Here is a 19,819-nt window from a genome sequence, read left to right on the forward strand (position 1 = left end):
TAAATTAAAAAGGTTATCAATATTCAATATAAATTTTTTTAGAAACAATAAGGAAAAAAAAAATCAATAGGATATTGTTGAGAAAACCAAAGAGAAACTTGATCTCAACCTTACATCACTCCAACAAATTTTTTTAACTCGTATCTTTATTCAAAAATGAAACCTCTAAACTTTAGGAAAAGAATATTGATATCTAGAGATACAAGAGAGTATGGCCTTTGAAACCCTATCTATTGAAGATAAAAGGAAGCTAATGTTTGAAGCATGCAAATGTTAATCTTAATAGATTGCCTCGAAAAAACAGAAGACTCAAAATATTGACCAAAGATCCAAAAGGCATATGGGTGGTAACAATTCATGACCTTAAGTTTAGGTATTTTCCAATGAGATAAAAGTACTTAGAAATTGTCATAACTGCAGAATAGCAAGACAAAAAGATACATACATTGAGAACGAAGAAGAACATACAAGAATCAGCACAACAGAGTTTGGCAAACCAAGAGACCTAAACACAGAAAGGCATTGACATCCAATATAGCAAGAAGGGCTCGCCGAGTCCACAAAGGCAATCAAATAAGCTACCTACCATTGAAGAAATGCCACAAGACTTATTCCAGCATTTTTTTGAACAATTGACTTACCTCCATTTTATAAATTGAAATATAAAATTTATGGAAACAATTATTAGAATTAAAAGGATCATTACCTCCATCATAACAGCTCCTTTAATGCAAATAAAGATCAAATTCAGTAGCATATACATTTGGGTGAACAGTGTTTTCTTGTAGTATGGATTGTTATATTACTTTGTATTAGACTACTTGCAAAAAAAAAAATTATCACACGTAACGCACGGGTTCGTGACAAGTATTTCCTAATAACAAGTACAGAAACTTTGAGCACTACCTGGGGCCAGAAAGCTGTTGTGAAGAGATGTAAGACATTGGGTTATATGAAACACCTGCAGCACTATTAGAAGTAGCATTTATATCTGGATACAACCCCAAGTCCATCAGCTCATTGGACCCTTCCATTCTTGACATCTCGACGAATCTTTGGCCATAGAACTGCAAGAAATTTAGTGACTCGGACCTCGGCTCACCCAAAGACAACCCACCTTCCAACATGCCAACAACGTGAGCCATAGAAGGCCGCAGCGCTGGATCTTCATGCATACAACACAAGGCAATCCGCACTAGCTTCTCAACCTCTTCACTTGTCACTCGTCCCTCTAACCTTGGGTCTGCCAGTTCCAAGTACCTTCTCTGCTGATGCATTTCTAGCGCAAATAGAGGGAAATATATTAGTCTGTGTTCCGAAACAGGAGGGGGTAAGGATGGGGCATTTCCTTCACTGCTACAAGTTTTTGTGCTATGGCTCCATGTTTGTATTGAGCAATTTTTTCTTCCCCTCACAATCTCTAGTAAAACCAACCCATAACTATATACATCAGCCTTGTCGGAAATTGTGGAACTCATTATCCACTCAGGTGCAAGATAGCCTCGAGTTCCTCTCATTGTTGTAAATAGAAAAGATTGTTCAGGATTTAGCAGCTTCGACAGCCCAAAATCTGAGATTTTCACTTGTAAATTTTCGTTCAAGAGAATGTTTTCTGGCTTCACATCGCAGTGGATGATTCTGTGCTCACATCCACTATGCAAGTAAGCAAGCCCCCTTGCTGTTCCAATGGCTATTTCCAATCTCTCTTGCCATTCCAGAACAGGACCATTACCGAAGAGTGTACTGCCCAACGAACCTCTGTTCATATACTCGAGAACAAGAAAGCGCTGCCTCCCTTGTGTGCAAAAACCTTTCAATCTAACCAAATTGACATGGTGGATGTTCCCAATTATTGAAACCTCAGTACAAAATTCTTTTTTCCCTTGGATTCCCAAACTAGTAATCTTCTTGACCGCCACAACAGTTTTGTCTGACAGAGAACCTCTGTATACAGTACCAAATCCACCACTACCAATCTGAGTCTTGAAGTTCTCAGTAGCAGCTGCTAGCTCTTCATAAGCAAACCTTCTCGGTAAGCCTGGGATAGAGAACATCTCTAGCTCTGCAGACGATGACGAGTTACTCTGGTCTAGTTTTACAGTTGTGGTTTTAGAAAGCCGCTTTTTCCTTAACCAAAGGATTGCAATGATTACAAACACTACTAGCATTAAGAATCCTGTTAAAGGTAATAGTACCAAAGCAGCGACTGGTAAGTTTTGTTTCTGATTTATGTTAGATCCGATCGAGTTTCCATTAGAAGAACCAACCAAAACTTTAATATAACCCAAACGGTCCTTATTGTGGTCTGCCAAAATGAAAGAACCTAAATGGTTTGCAAGAAGATAACAAGAACCAGAAGAAATTTCATGGAAAAAGCCCAAACAGGAACAATTTTGAGAGCATAAATCTTGGCAAACCGACAACGTTACATTATTTTTCACGGGTCCCTTGAAATTATTAGCAAAATAGTCCATACCAGGGCCGAATTTTAGATAGGAAATAGAGGAATTCAATTGACTGCCATTTCTAGCTGCAGTACAAGCTGAAGGCAGAGCAAGCGAACGATTCACCGGCATGCAATCACCATTGTTTTGTTGACTGAATTCTGGTAAACAAGAACAAATTCCACGCAGAGGCTTTCTTCTGCACAATCCAATTTCTTTGCAATTGAGAGGAAGATCACAATCCTCAGATGGTCCATCAAATTCCACCTCCAATTTATCGCTCCGAGTCCGACGTGGTCTGAAGATGATAAATCTGCCATCGGGATCCAACTTACCACTCCTAAAACTTGATGACCCATTCAAAAAAGTTACTTGAACAACCGTGGAATTATCACTTGCTAGCAAATACAAACCTGTACCATTCATCGCCATCAACGATACGGGCTTGTTAGAGTTCCTGTCAGCCTTTGGATCCATGGACAATTCCCAATAATTCATCTTATTCCATTGCAGCACCACATCCCTGTCAGTAACTTCAAGTCGATAATCACCCACCGACATGTCCTCGTCTGTCACAGCGCTTTGCAATGATTTTCCAGTAGGAATTCTCTGTCCCATGACAATAGTGTCCGTCGGATGAGCAAAACTCTCCCACAACGTATTGTTTCCTGCATCAACTAAAACGAGATTTCCTGTCTCTGAAAGCTGCATAGCAGAAATATCAGAATTGAATTGCGGGGTTGACCAGAGTGGTTGACCAGTTTGGTTTGTGACCCTGAGGCCGTTGGCAGTCAGTGACAACTTATCGGAGCTTGACATGGGTGTGTTGCGGTTGGCTGACCAGATTATGAGGTTGGTGTCATTGTGGACGATAGAGAAGTAATATTTTGAGGAGGGTGGTCTGGCGGCATCAATTGTGGCTTTGAAAGTACCATTTTGAGAGCGTAAGAAAGCGCCTCTGGTGTCTTTGAATTGGAAGTGTGAGGCGGTGAAATCGGGGCTGATTGAGTGCGTGGAAATGGAGGCTGAGAAAGTAAGACTTGGAAGGAAAACGCAGCATATAAAGAAGAAGAATGAGAATGAGAAGCAACCCATGCATGCAGAGCAAAAAGGGTAGAAAAAAAAAAAATTTGGAGTTGGTTTCAAGCAGAATGATGATGATGATGATGATGATTGTGGTGGAGGTAGAAGAGGTGGGTGTTTTGGGTCTTCGCCTTCAACGCGTCTGTTTGGATTGAATTTATTGTTGCTGAAACTGAAAACATTGTAGTAAAATAATTTTTAAATGTATAAATAGTGTCGTGGGACCCATTTTTAATATTTTTTTTAATGTATGAACAGTGCTGCTACAGCGATAAACAGTGACAGAACAGTGCGTGAACAGTAAAAATTGTCTCCTAAACAGTAAAATCACTATTCATGCACAGAAAAAAAAAAAAAAGGACTGAAAACGTGTTGCAAAACGTAGACGTAGGATTAAGTTGAATCCAAACGCCCTCATTATCACGCAGAGACTTACTTTTTTGTGTCATAAATGCATTGGCTAAATGGAAGTCACAGGTGCACAACTGTGGTTTTTTCTGACACTAGAATTTTTGTTTTACTGGTCTTACTTTGGGTTAGAGTTTTGTGGTGAGAGTAAATGCTGAGCTAGAAATTTATCTTTTGAGGACGGTCAAAACTAAATAATCATATTGATTTACAAAAAATATATATGTGTCTATTTATATATATATGACCCACTCATCAATGCTCTAATGGATTTTTGTAAAGAGATTGAAGAGAGTTAATGTAAGACTATGAGAACATTTGCACTAAGTGATGAGTTCTTTTGGAAGGAACTGGAAAGTAGAACATTGGAAAATACATATTAAAAAGAGAAGCTAATAGTAAAAGTGAGTAAAATTGTAAAACTTATAAAAGTTGTGAGTTTGTTGATGTGTTGGGGGAGGAGAGATGGAGGAAAGATTAAAAAAAAGTCTAAGTAATTAAGTAAATATGAATGAAACAAGCACTTAAGGATGCATGGGGCCCAGTTAGTTTCATTTGGAGGGGCCAGCTTTTACAACAATTTTGTATAACCTATTTTTTAGCAACTATAATAAATTTTTGAGCATTTTCTCCTCCATTGTAAAACGTAGCTCTGCCTCTGGACTGAGAGTTATTTTCTCTTTTTTCTGTTTTAATATTTTGCCTTGACTAATAAAATTGAAGAATAATAAGGGGCAAGTAAGGTAAGGTAACCAGTTAGGCTTATTACAGGAGAGTTGATAATGAGAGTACGATCTAAGATTTGAGTTCATCAACAAGATATATAGTTTAAATTGTCAATGTTCTTTTTAAGTTTTTTATAATTGATGTTACATTACTTTATGCTAATTAAATAGGTTAATTTTAAATTAGGGTAAATTATAAAGTTAGTCTCTACCCTTTACACTAAATTTCAATTTAGTCCCTAACTTTTTAATTATGTCAATTTGATCTTTAACATTTTTAGTGTTGTGTCAATTTAGTCTTTATTATTATCTCTTGGAAGGAAAAAAACTAATACGTCAAACGGAACAATAAAAAATTATTTTCTATGGCACATCAAATGCAACTATACTGCCCACATTTTTTTTAAAAAAAAAAAAAAAAAAAAAAACTAAATTTAAAATCTGCACACATGAGATAAATCTGCAAATGAATGTTGATGGATGTTTTGCTTGGGAGAAAGTATACCATATTTCGGTAATACCAACTCAGCATCTGTTTTGGTATTTCCTACCCAATAAATGAGTAACACTTGTTTCAAAAAACACATCAGAAAACTCTAATAAATTAATCACAATCTTCTATACTATCGGGAAGATAAATTAATCATTTATTGGAACAGTCTGATGTGCTTTTTTGAAAAAGGTGTCACTCATTTATTGAGTAGGAAATACCAAAACAGATGCTGAGTTGGTATTACCAAAAAATGATATACTTTCTCCTTGCTTGGAATTATCTGACTGAAACACTTGCCTTCCCATCTTTTGAGTAGTAAATCATCGAGCGAAATGTGCTTCTACTCACTTCATTGTGGTCGTCAATGTCAAAAATGGGAGAAAACATTTTGTGGACATTGCCATAATAATCTCAAATGTTATTGTTGCTACGGAATTGAATATGGTGAGTTGGTGACTGATGTTCTAAACCTGCAGCAGCATGGTCTTACTTTTTTTTTTTTTTTGAGAAACTAGATTCCAAGTCTGGGACTTTATTGAAGCAGAATGTTAATGAACATCAAAACTGACTAGCTCGGCAATATCTAAAGGCAAAGTGTCCATCCAAATGTGACAGCCACCCATGGAAGAGACTTTTTTTTCAAGCGCATCTGCAACTACATTGCCCGAGCAGTGAACATGATTAAAACTAACAACAGAAAAACTGGGCAGCAAGTGCCTTACATCATCTATGATATTACCAAACGATGCCAACATTGAAGATCCTTGGGAAACTGCAAAGATTATAGTGGTCGAATCACCTTTAAATATCACGCGTTGAAGACCAAGATCTGCGGCAAATTGAACAGCTCCGAGACAAGCAAGAGCTTCCATTTTCGCAGTTGTTGAAGAAAGCGAAACCAGCATGGACAGAGCACCCAGGTTCATGCCTCACCAATCTCTCACAATAGCACCAATTCCAGCTGAGTTCTTGTGTTTGAAAAGGGCAGCATCAAAGTTCACCTTCACTAAGTCTTGTTCTAGAGGACGCCACTGGTGTTGCACAATAGGCCGAACGGGTGGAGCATCTAGTATTTGACTGTTGATGAAATTATGGAGCAGAGTGCAAGCGGCAGAACTGACTTTTGCAATAGGAAGAGCTTCACGTCCAAAATGGAGGGCATTCCGTCTATTCCATAGGCTCCAAGAGATTATTGTGAACATCTCTGGTCTGAACTCATCATCAACCTGCATAAACTTGTTAAGTAAATCTCTAAAACTCAGGGGAGGGGGGGAAATCATGGATTGGAACCAATGGTGGGTCAGCCACACAGGAGCAACTTGACTACAAAAACAAAGAGCATGGAGAGCATCTTCCGGAGCATCATTGCACAGCTCGCAAACATCAGAATCAGCTATATGCTTTCGCTTCAAATTACATTTTGTGGGAAGGGCATTGTTATACACCCTCCAAACAAAGTGTTTGATTTTGTTGGGCACCTACATCTTCCATAACCTTTTCCAAAAACCACTTTAACTAGACTGGTTGCTTGACCTAGCACGCTCTGATGAAGCCGATGTAGCCAGCAGTTTGTAAGTGCTACTGGTACTGAAATTTCCGGATGGGGTGCATGACTAAGAGACACAATCAGGGGGTTGTCTCCGGCTTAGTGGGATGGCCAGGATCATAGAAGCTTCATAGGGTAGAAAAACACAGTTCACCTCCTCAGATTTCCACACACTCAACTCATGATTAATAAGAGAGCTAACCTTTGATTCAGCCACCATATAAGGGAGGGGGGAAAGGACTACTCTACTAGGTTTCACCGGCAACCACTTATCCTCCTTAATCTGAGCTGTTTGATCATTCCCAATGCATCAAACCATACCCTTTTTTATCACATCTCTAGCACCAAGGATACTCTTCCATGCATAGGATCCGGAATTGGATTCTTTTGCATCTAGAATAGAGCAATTAGGGAAGAAACGGGCTTTAAAGACTCGAAAGCACAATGAGTCCGAATTATGCAAAATCCTCCAAACTTGTTTGGCGAGTAGGGCATCATTAAATTTCTCAATTTCTTTGAAACCCATGCCACCCACTTATTTAGCTTCACACAACCTTTCCCAACTTACCTAATGAACTTTCCTTGAATCTTCAGTGTAGCCCCACCAAAATTTTCTTATAAGGACTTCTAGTTCTTTTATTAGCCCTCTTGGAAGCTTGAAGCAGCTCATAGTGTAGGTTGGAATGACTTGAATAACAGCTTTTATAAGAACCTCCCTGCCCGCAATAGATAGAAGTTTTTCTTTCCACCCCTGTAGTTTCTTCAATACCCTCTCTTTTATATAAATAAAGCTTCTCTTTTTTAGCCTCCCCACTAGTGCAGGCAAGCCCAAATATTTTTCATATTTTTTGATCACCGAGATTCCCAATAACTGCTGGATGCGAGTTTGGGTTTAGTGACTGGTATTTGAGCTGAAGAAGATATTAGTCTTCTCTCTATTAATTTTTTGACCCGTTCCCCTTTCTTAGACAGCCAAAATATCCAAAACCCTTTGGCATTCATCTTTAGCGGCACGACAAAAGAGGACACTATCATCTACAAAGAATAAGTGTGATACTCGAGGGCCCTGTCTACAGATTGCTACACCCTTTAAACTCCCCTCCATCTCAGCTTTTTGCACTAAGCCTTGTAACTCCATTGCACACAAGAGAAACAGGTATGGTGATAGCGGATCACCCTGGCGCAGCCCCCTAGAGGGCTTGATACAGCCCACAGGCTGACCATTTAGGAGGATAGAATAAGACACAAACCTCAGGCATGACATAATAAGTTTCCTCATTTTCTCACCAAGCCCCAAATGCTGCATAAGTACCTCCAAAAAATCTCACACCACCCTGTCGTAAGCTTTGCTCATATCCAACTTAAGAGCCACATACCCCATTTTGCCTTGTGTTTTTCTCTTCAAATAAGAGCCACTAGTATATTATCTAAGATCAATCTACCTGAAAGGAATGCACTCTGAGAATTTAGAACAGCATTAGCTAGAAACTTTTTCAACCGGTTAGCCACAACTTTAGCAAAAAGTTTATAAAAAACATTACATAAACTTATGGGTCTGAAGTCAGAAACTTTCCTAGGATTTTTGATTTTTGGTATGAGGGTGATGAGGGTAGTATTTATGGAATCTGGGACAATACCTGAGTTCAGTGCATGAAGAGCAACAGCAGACACATCTTCCCCTATAATATGCCAGAAAGACTTATAGAAAATAGGGTACATACCATCCGAGCCTGGAGCAGTGAGAGGGGCCATTTGGTTGAGAGCTTCTTTAACCTCACATGCTTGGAAATCTCCTTCCAACTGCTTAATCAAGTCTACCTCACCAATACTTTGAATGCCACTCAAAATATGATCAAAACCACTCGGCTTTGAGCTAGTGAAAATTTACTCAAAATACCCCTCCACCACTTTCCCCATACCGGCCTCATCCTCAATCCAGGTGCCATTGTCATCTTCTAGGCCTGTAATCAAATTTCTTCGGTTTCTTTAATTAGCTCTACAATGGAAGTAGCTTGTGTTCCGGTCCCCTTCTTTAAGCCATTTGTTTCTGGATCTTTGCTTCCACATACATTCTTCCCTGGCCTATAACTTCTGAATCTCATCTCTTAACCCCTGGATTCTCAAAGGATTATTTCTGTATCCCCCACTTTCCTCTTTAGATTTCAACTCTGCTAATTTTTGCTTCAAAGAATTTCTCACATGGCCAAAGGTTTTTTTGTTCCACTCTCTGAGATTTGACTGACAAGCCAAAACTTTGCTATTGAATCCCCAAGCCGTGGGTTGTGTCATTTCAACTCCCCAAGAGACACGGATGACCTCTTCACATGATCTATCCTTCAACCACATGGCTTCAAACCGAAATGGGCGCCCCTTTTTATAAAACCTATTAGCTTCTATGTCGGGGCTTAGAAGAATAGGTTTGTGATCAGAGTGGAAAGCATCCAGATGATGTATTCTAGAAGACGGGAATTTCAAAATCCAGTCAATAGTAGCTACCCCTCTATCTAATCGAATCCACACATTCTGATTACTAGGGCATCGGTTACACCAAGTAAATGGATAGCCAGTATAGCCCAAGTCCTTCAACCTGCAAAAATCAAGAGCCTCACGAAAGCCCAGCATTTGTCTTTCTGGTCTATCCAGCCAACCCTGTTTCTCATCTGCATACAATATTTCATTAAAATCACCAATACACACCCAAGGGAGAGTGAACCGAGTACTCAATCTTCTGAGCATGGACTAGGAGTTTTCCCAGCTGATGGTCTCAGGATCTCCATAAAAACTTGTGAACCACCAAGCGTCATCAACTCCATGGTCAATAATGGCATCAATGTGATTATCTGAAAAGACTGAACATCTACATTAGAATCAGCAACCCAAAATAAAGCTAAACTACCCCCAATATTGTGGCGAGGAACCTCAAAACAATTATTATATTGCATCTTTCTACCAATTCTAACTAAAACTGATTTCTCAACCTTCGTTTCCATTAAGAAAATCAACATTGGACCTTTGTTACGTACCAATGTAACTAACTCCTCTTCTGTCTGTGGGTTCCCAAGCCCACGACAGTTCCAGCTAAGGCAACTTATTGGGCTCGGTGGTGCTAGGGACCAGCCACCACCTTCATATTTTCTTTGTCATGGGAACTACCACCAACCATGCAAACTTTTTTCCCTTCCCTCATATCTACTACATCAATACTAGGTCTTCTATCAACAACCATAGAGGAAGAGTTTGGAACTGTAATACCTGTTTCGCGGGCTAACTTCTTCCAAGTTCTGACTGATGCATGGGAGTTTGTCTTAGTAGCTATGTTAGTACATTCTTGGAGTGGGATAGGATTAAGAACTGGCCTTGATTGTACTTGGGACTGCGGTGGAGAATCAATGGGCATAGCTCTGCAAGTTGGAGTATCATGTTCCTGAAGAGATAGCCCAACTACCTGTTCGTCCAACCTCTCCACTTGGATCGACTTTCCTTGTTTCAAAACTTGCTCTCCGGAGAAACCACTACTTTGAGCATCACCTTGATCACCAACCACTTGCTTAGGCGCCAACCCGACCATGCCAAAATTGTCCATATAGTGTTCATCTTCCATTGCCGAATGAGAGCCATAATTCTCCTCATCCCAGCATGGAATTGAGGACTCATTCCCTTGACTCGGTTGGCCTTTCCTCCACCAAGGTGGCTGGTTTTGCTTCCTGCCTGAAATTACAGCCACGGTCTTCTTACTTTGGCGAACCGATTTCGCCCGCAACCACTCCCCATACTGTTGATCATCCCTACTTAACTTCCCCTAACCTCTCAACCACACTTCGCAGTCCCGTTCGCCATGAGTGACTCTATCGCACCAATAACAAAAATTAGGAAGGCGTTCATATTTTAATTCCACCAACCCAATCTGTTTACCACCTGACTTCAGTTTCGATACACGTGGTAGAGGCTTAGATATATTCATTACTACACGAGCTCTCAAGAACTCACCACCTGCGCCGTCGTCCTCCGGATTAGCAACGTGGATCACCGTTCCAATTGCTCGAGCTATAGCTTCACCAGTTTCATGATTCAGATTATTCAATGGGATGTTGTGTAACTACACCCAGAATGTCACCTGATTATACACCAAGTGCGGAATCTGTTCTACATCGAAAACCCTCTGGAAAGCTATTAAGCTTTTATCATACAACCACGGCTCATACTCTAGTACCCTCTCGAGGTCCATCACGTCTTCAAACTCAAAAACCAACATGTTGTCCCCTGAATCGCGAATCTTCAACTCACCGACTAGTCTCCACAATGGTTTGAATGTACGAGCCACCACTTCAACATTCAAAACTCTCTTTGTGAAAAACTTCCCGGCCAAACGATGCACCCCCACTGCCTCCTGGTTTGGCACATCAGCACCACCTTCTTCATCCTCTGTGAGAGAAAACTTAGCACACAGATCTTTCAAACCAGCCATGATAATGTTTAGCAGTGGAGCGGGAATAAACAGTATACTACAACTAAGACTACACTTACCGCCCTATCTGTCCATAGATGTGAAGGGAACAAAAACCCTAAACTAGGTTAGGGACAATATTCTACGTGCGGCTTAGAGAGAAAACCCTAGCCAATGTGAGAAACTAATTGCCGCAGCATGGTCTTACTTGTAAAGCCCTTTTTGTTCCTAGGCATATATTGAACACTGTTTACGGTTTAGCAAATTTTGCAACTAGAGTACCAGTTCATCAGAGCTAGGTACATCTAGCCTTGTTGAAAGCCTATTGTTACTATTGTTATAAAAAAAAAAAATGAATATTAATTGTGAACTATAATAGAATTTTTTTTTTTTTTTTGATAAACTCACACGCCACAAGCAAAACTGCATGCGGCAGTTACTTGCGCGAAGCGAATTATATACAAGGAAACACACACACACTTGCCCGATGTGGGACACTTAGTCCCACTGTGAACTATAATAGAATTATGGTAATTCAAAACAGATGTAATTTTCTTTTCTATAATTTATTTTTTTATATAAACTTTTATTTATAGATACAACGAGAATTGAAACTATTGCGTTTTTTATTTGATGACAAAAGATTTTATCAATTGAGTTAACTAGAAGTTTAGAACTCACTACTCACAAGAAACGTAGTATTTAGTCTCTAATAATTTTTTCTTATACGGGTTTTTATTTTATTTGTAATTATTAGTCCTCAGACAACTACTACATTTTTTACATAAATTTCCTAAAAAATATAATGATTACTCTCAATTTTTATTGATAATAATGATTTGAATCTATGGTGTCGATTCCATGAAATTTATTACATAATAGAAGTTTAAATCAAAGATTGGCACACTGTTTCAATTTGAGAATTTACATCAAAGTTTAATTATTTACTTATTTATATATGGTCTCTTTTATGAATATCATGTATATATTAAGTAACACACGCTCAAGGAAGTGTCATATTTTATTTTGAAATGCAATTTATTTTGGCTATAGACGGTTAAAAAATAGACCTCAACATCCATAATTTATGCAAATTTCATTGATATATTTGGTTTCAATTTTTTCATACTTATAAACGCTTCTTATACATGTCTATAATTTCAAATATAAGTTTTTAACTCTACTACAACCATGTTATCTTGGCATGCACTTATCACGTTATTCAAGCAAAAAAAAAGATCTCAATAATTAATTTTTCAATTTGTTTGCATGCAACTAGATAAAGATCTCAATATTGAGCATATACATCCGCATATATGGCCTTTTTAAATGTTCATATACATTACTCCATCAAAAGATGGGTTAATCTTTTTTGCCAAAATCCTTTAGGGGATGCTTTCACCAGGGAAAGCACCTTTTATTAAAGGAGCAACAACATATATTTCAAGGTGCATGCCTAACGGAAACCCATATGCATAAAGACAAACAAAATTAATGGCCTTCCACCATTTTATGCTTAGAAAAACCTCCCAACTTAATTCTGTCGTAACCAAAAGCTTATTCAAAAATCAACGTATATTCCATTTAGAGTTAGAACCAAAATCCCTTTCATGGTAGTAATTGCCCAAAAAGAGAAAGAATACCCACAATCATAGGGAGATGTTAGGGGGCTTATGGTGAAATCCAAGAAATCAAAGAAGAATGGTAAAAATGGGAGAACGCACATTCAAATTCATGTATAAAAGGAAGGACCTCACCAACAAAAAAAAAAAAAAAAATACACACACACACACACAAAACTACACACAACCTTGCATTTCAAATGAAAAGTCTTAGTTAAAAGTATGGTAGAGAAAAAACAGAGTCAGGAGAGTACTCTTAGAATGTAGTATCACCGCAGAATGAGAGTAACTTAGCAGAATAGCAAACTTGGCATACACCAATAGGGCAACTTTCTCTGTCCCACGAATTACATCCTCCCTAAGTTCCTGAGCTCATTTAAGCAAAGGCCAATCTGGCTTATGTTCAAAACCTCAAGTTTTGTGCTAATATGGCAATAAGACTGAAAGAGTTGAACCTGAGAGTTTTTTGGCCCAACTTATTCTGCGAAACACACTTTATATAAATACAAATACTTATAAGTGTGTGTGTGTGTATTTGAGAATATGCACGTTAACGTAGACCTCCAATTCATGACTTCAAGATTACACTTGAAGGTTTAGATCTAGCACTTTTGATGACTAGTATGCGGGAACTTTAAATCTATCAATTCAAATTATATGTAGATTGATTTCTAGTAGTGACTTTGAAAGGAGAAGGTATAGAACCTTTTTGATCTCAAATGAGTAGCTCCAAAGTCTTCTTAAAACGTATCTTATGGTTTCCTTTATTTACTAAGTGAAATAAATCTATAACCCTAATTACTTGATGGGTTGGCGAGCTGAAAATCTGAATCTGCATAATCACACTTTGATCGATCAAAATTGTTAATTCCTAAATACCTTGAAACAATCGAATTCATGTTCTTGCACACTGAATACCAAAAGCTTAAGCACCTGTCTAGAAATTCCCATAGACTTTAAAGACTATAACAAGACAAGTTTTTTATTTATGTGTTTGCCAATATAAATCTAGATATTCAAATCCTAACAAAAATGTTGCAACAAAATGGAAGATGCTATTCTAACGGAATATTTGATTTTGTATATAGAAAGTGAAACTGTTGTGAAATTTAGTACAAAATCAATCATAAATTATTTTCAGGATTTAAAAGAAGGTTGATTTTCATTTGGATATATCATAAATGATTGAGTTAAAATGTATCAAGAAAATTTTATTTCTTTTATTTTGTTTATATTTTGTTATGGAGAATGTTATCCTCCAAACTGGATTGGAGAAATCTCTTTTAACTTAACATGTGGTGGTTTAAAAAACCATCGATGTATATTAAATCACATTTTAATTAAATAATTAAATTTGTCACTTGACTATATTAAATAGGTCATGTAACTAGAAGTACACGTGGATGATTTATTGAGTTGCTATGTAGTGGGCTGGAGGAACTTGCCTCCAAACTAGTTGTGAGAAAAATTCTGCCATTTTAAGGACAAAATTCGGCTCCAAACACCAATAGGAAGATAATATTTGTCTTTATCACTCACTTAACCTAAATAATTTAAGTGATCATGTGCATTGCACATAACAGTGACAAATGTCATATTCCTATTGGTGATTGGAGCTAAATCCTTTCCTTTCATTAATTCTAAATAGATACATTTTTTTTTTTTTAGTAAAAGATACTAACTTTGTTAATCCTAAATTTTAGTATATTTCTAATTTTTGATTGACCAAATAATTTTGGTTCATTTTTAATTTGGTCTGTAAAGATAAAACCTTGGTTCGGTAGATGTTGGTTTAACATGCTAAGAATTGCAAGTCACCACCTATAGCCAAAGCAAATTTGGCCAAGTTTGATCATTTCAAATAATAGAACAGAATGCTCTAGGATATCAAGCACATTGGCCAAATTGCGGTTGAAATTCACATTGAGCAAAACATGAAGAGTTATACCATCTTTGTGCTGTATTGATATATATTACACAATTACACTGAGGCACCAAATTTTTGTAACAAGTTCCAATGGAGGGAGAGCAAGAACTGATGCATTGATTTGAGAAAGAAAGTTTGCAAGAGCATTAATTGTTATCTTTATTATTTAACTACTTTGGTTAAAAATGGAGGACTAGTTGATGCAATTGGAACTGTTCAAATTATACCAGGACTCCAAGGTATTAATGATAATACCAATTTTTCATATCAAAATCAAATAAGATTAACCATGAAGAGTCACAAAGGTGGAATCTTCTACCACGCTATTTAACAATAATTTTACTATCTAAGCCAAGAGAACCAAAACCTGCATATCTACAACTGGGCAACGGAAATTGCAGGCAATATTGGTAGATACAATTCAAGCATAGAGAGTCTGCAGGTTCAGAAACCTGCAGCCAAAACTCTCAACACATACACATACTTATTCAGCCAATATTTCCCAATAACTAGTACAGAAACTTTGAGCACTACCTGGGGCCAGAAAGCTGTTGTGAAGAGATGTAAGACATTGGGTTATATGAAACACCTGCAGCACTATTAGAAGTAGCATTTATATCTGGATACAACCCCAAGTCCTTCAGCTCATTGAACCCTTCCATTCTTGACTCCTCGATGAATCTCTGGCCATAGAACCGCAAGAAATTTAGTGACTCAGACCTCGGCTCACCCAAAGACAAACCACCTTCCAACATGCCAACAACGTGAGCCATAGAAGGCCGCAGCGCTGGATCTTCATGCACACAACACAAGGCAATCCGTACTAGCTTCTCAACCTCTTCACTTGTCACTCGTCCCTCTAACCTTGGGTCTGCCAGTTCCAAGTACCTTCTCTGCTGATGCATTTCTAGCGCAAATAGAGGGAAATATATTAGTCTGTGTTCCGAAACAGAAGGGGATGAGGATGAGGCATTTCCTTCACTGCTACTAGTTTTTGTGCTGTGGCTCCATGTTTGTATTGAGCAATTTTTTCTTCCCCTCACAATCTCTAGTAAAACCAACCCATAACTATATACATCAGCCTTGTCGGAAATTGTGGAACTCATTATCCACTCAGGTGCAAGATAGCCTCGAGTTCCTCTCATTGTTGTAAATTGAAAAGATTGTTCAGGATTAAGCAGCTTCGACAACCCAAAATCTGAGATTTTCACTTGTAAATTGTCGTTCAAGAGAATGTTTTCTGGCTTCACATCGCAGTGGATGATTCTGTGCTCACATTCACTATGCAAGTAAGCAAGCCCCCTTGCTGTTCCAATGGCTATTTCCAATCTCTCTCGCCATTCCAGAACAGGACCATTACCGAAGAGTGTACTGCCCAACGAACCTCTGTTCATGTACTCGAGAACAAGGAAGCGCTGCCTCCCTTGTGCGCAAAAACCTTTCAATCTAACCAAATTGACATGGTGGATGTTCCCAATTATTGAAATCTCAGTACAAAATTCTTTTTTCCCTCGGATTCCCAAATTAGTAATCTTCTTGACCGCCACAACAGTTTTGTCTGACAGAGTACCTCTGTATACAGTACCAAATCCACCACTACCAATCTGAGTCCTGAAGTTCTCAGTAGCAGCTGCAAGCTCTTCATAAGCAAACCTTCTCGGTAAGCCTGGGATAGAGATCATCTCTAGCTCTGCAGACGATGACGAGTTACCCCGGTCTAGTTTTACAGTTTTGGTTTTAGAAAGCCGCTTTTTCCTTAACCAAAGGATTGCAATGATTACAAACACTACTAGTATTAAGAATACTGTTAAAGGTAATAGTACCAAAGCAGCGACTGGTAACTTTTGTTTCTGATTTCTGTTAGAAGAACCAACCAGAACTTTAATATAACCCAAGCGGTCCTTATTATTGTCGTCTGTCGAAATGAAAGAACCTAAATGGTTTTCAAGAAGACAACAAGAACCAGAAGAAGTTTCATGGAAAAAGCCCAAACAAGAACAATTTTGAGAGCATAAATCTTGGCAAACCGACAACGTTACATTAATTTTCACGGGTTTTTTGAAATTAATAGCAAAATAGTCCATACCGGGGCCGAATTTTAGATAGGAAATCGAGGAATTCAATTGACTGCCATTTCTAGCTGCAGTACAAGCTGAAGGCAGAGAAAGCGAACGATTCACCGGCATGCAATCACCATTGTTTTGAGAACTGAATTCTGGTAAACAAGAACAAATTCCACCCAGAGGCTTTCTTTTGCACAATCCAATTTCTTTGCAATGGAGAGGAAGATCACAATCCTCAAATGGTCCTGCAAATTCCAACCCCCATTTATCCCTCCGGCTCCGAGGTGGTCTGACGATGTTAAATCTGCCTTCGGGACCCAACTTACCACTCCTAAAACTTGATGATCCATTCCAAGCTACTTGAACAACCGCGGAATTATCACTTGCTAGCAAATACAAACCTGTATCATTCATCACCATCAACGATACGGACTTGTTAGAGTTCCTGACAACCTTTGGATCCATGGATAATTCCCAATAATTCATCTTCTTCCATTGCAGCACCACATCCCTGTCAGTAACTTCAAGTCGATAATCACCCACCGACATGTCCTCGTCGACTGTTACAACGCTTTGCAAGGATTTTCCAACAGGAATTCTCTGTCCCATGACAATAGTGTCCGTCGGATGAGCAAAACTCTCCCACAACGTATTGTTTCCTCCATCAACTAAAACGAGATTTCCTGTCTCTGAAAGCTGCATAGCAGAAATATCAGATTTGAATTGCGGGGTTGACCAGAGTGGTTGACCAGTTATTTGGTTTGTGACTATGAGGCCGTTGATAGTCAGTGACAACTTGTCAGAGCTTGACATGGGTGTGTTGCGGTTGGCTGACCAGATTATGAGTTTGGTGGCTCTGTAGACGATAGAGAAGTAATATTTTGAGGAGGGTGGTCTGGCATCAATTGTGGCTTCGAAAGTACCATTTTGAGAGCGTAAGAAAGCGCCTTTGGTGTCGGTGAATTGGAAGTGTGAGGCTGTGAAGTCGGGGCTGATTGAGTGCGTGGAAATGGAGGCTGAGAAAGTAAGACTTGGAAGGAAAACGCAGCATATAAAGAAGAAGAATGAGAATGAGAAGCAACCCATGCATGCAGAGCAAAAAGGGTAGGAAAAAAATTGGAGTTGGTTTCAAGCAGAATAATGACGATGATGATGGTGATGATTGTGGTGGTGGTAGAAGAGGTGGGTGTTTTTGGTCTTCGCCTCCATCATTTGGATGGTTATGTCATATTATCACGCACAGACTTACTTTTTTGTTTCATAAATGCATTGACTGAATGAAAGTCACATGTTCACAACTTTTTCTGGCACCTTGGCCGTGTGTTTTGGACGCACTCTTGAGTATTTTAAATAATATTTCATATTTTTTTACACATTTTTCTATTTACATATTTTTCAACTTACTACTTCTACGCACATATTAAAAACACTCAAATAACATTATTCAAACTCTATCTCCGACACTTATTTATCTAGTCGTACTTTGAGAGGAGTTTTGTGATGAGAGTTATTTTCATTCCTTTTTCTATTTTAATATTTTGCCTTGACTAATAAAATTGAAGAATAATAAGGGGAAAGTAAGGTAAGGTAACCAGTCAGGCGTATAGCAGGAGAGTTGATAATGAGAGTACGATCTAAGATTTGAGTTCATCAACAAGATATTTTTATATACAGTATTTTGGTACTGTTCATTCAGTGTATTTATACTGTTCATCAAGCACCGTAGCTACATTGCTTTAGTTTCGTGACCTTTCTTGTTCTTTTTTCTTTTTCTTTTTTCACTGCTTTCTTTTCTTTTCCTTTTTGCTTTAGTATAAAAGGTCGCTTGCCTTTAAATTATTCACCTGATGAGTTCCATGTGACCTCTCTAATAGATATGTGGTCAGTTTTGAAGTGTTTGAATAGGATGAGGATCTTAACCTATATGAAGAGGCTTTTGAAATCTAAAACAGAGCAAGCTTTTATATTTTTTTTCGTAGTCATTCTTGGCTTACAAAAACATTATGTATTATTGGACTAAGATATTAATTACTTTTTGGTGTAAGCGTAAATTGAACCCTAAAATTTTTATTCAAAAGATAAGAGACTTGTTTCTCAGGAAAAAAAAAAAAAAACACTTTACTAGTTGAATTAACTGAAACTTTTTTTTTTCTAACTTCATAATTATTGATATGATTTATTGTGATTAGCACATATAAAAAGGGGTAATTAGTTGAATTAACTAAAACTTTTTTTTCTAACTTCATAATTATGGATATGATTTATTATGATTAGCACATATAAAAAAAGGGGTAATTACAACTTACCCACCTGTGGTTTGCCTCAAATTTAACTTACTCACTTGTGGTTTCATTTTTGACACATTACCCACTTGTAGTCATTCTATTACTACTTTGTAACCCACCTCCCAATCTACCGTTACTTTAGCATGTTTTATTTCAAAATCAAAATACAAAACAGATCAAACAATCCTCTCCCCCAAAACACACCCTCTCTTACACTTGCTTACCCTCTCAAAACCTTTCATGCTACATTGCTACCTACTTGATTTATTAGATCGAGAATCATCTTGGATTTGATTGTGCAACGAAACCAAGGAAGAAGGAGACCCATAGATTCTGGGTTTTGAGCGTTACCAACTCGTGATTTTCTGTTAACATTTTGGGTCTTGATCCGTTCGTGTTTCTCTCTATTAGGTGAGTTTATGACTTTCTGAGCTTGAAGTTTTGTTTTTTCTTTTACTTTCACTTTCTGAGCTTGAAGTTTTGTTTTTTCTTTTACTTTCACTTTCTGAGCTTGAAGTTTTATTCAACGGAGTTCCACACCCTCTCATCAATGGATTTCAGGAATGCTTTCATCCTTACTTTCCAGTAAGCATAATTATTCCCATCAAAGTGAGGAGGAATAACTAGAGAGTGTCCGTGTTCCATGACAACAGGGGTCAAGGATCAGCTTAGTGATCAAAGGATCAACAACAAAAGAGCTACCAGCTCTGATACCACTTGTTGGTTTTTAGACCCTTTAAACAATTGACTTAGCCTAGGTAATTAACCAAGTTGTTACT

At 38.0% G+C, this 19,819-nt stretch overlaps 2 protein-coding genes across 2 annotated transcripts; both read right to left on the bottom strand.

The window, feature by feature from the left end:
- Window positions 1-688: 688 nt before the first annotated feature.
- LOC115960238 (G-type lectin S-receptor-like serine/threonine-protein kinase At5g35370) lies at window positions 689-3,616 on the bottom strand. Its single transcript, XM_031079032.1, has one exon. It carries the CDS (start codon window positions 3,537-3,539, stop codon window positions 903-905), a length of 2,637 nt encoding a protein of 878 aa, XP_030934892.1. The 5' UTR covers window positions 3,540-3,616; the 3' UTR covers window positions 689-902.
- On the bottom strand, window positions 920-17,992 carry LOC115960239 (G-type lectin S-receptor-like serine/threonine-protein kinase At5g35370). The gene is made up of 2 exons (XM_031079033.1): window positions 15,215-17,992; window positions 920-1,004 (listed from the first exon to the last, which is right to left on the bottom strand). The coding sequence occupies exon 1, from the start codon at window positions 17,839-17,841 to the stop codon at window positions 15,223-15,225; it is 2,619 nt and encodes an 872-aa protein (XP_030934893.1). The 5' UTR covers window positions 17,842-17,992; the 3' UTR covers window positions 920-1,004; window positions 15,215-15,222.
- Window positions 17,993-19,819: the final 1,827 nt, after the last annotated feature.

Source organism: Quercus lobata, chromosome 9 (assembly GCF_001633185.2).
Source record: "Quercus lobata isolate SW786 chromosome 9, ValleyOak3.0 Primary Assembly, whole genome shotgun sequence".
In the NCBI taxonomy this organism is placed as follows: Eukaryota; Viridiplantae; Streptophyta; class Magnoliopsida; order Fagales; family Fagaceae; genus Quercus; species Quercus lobata.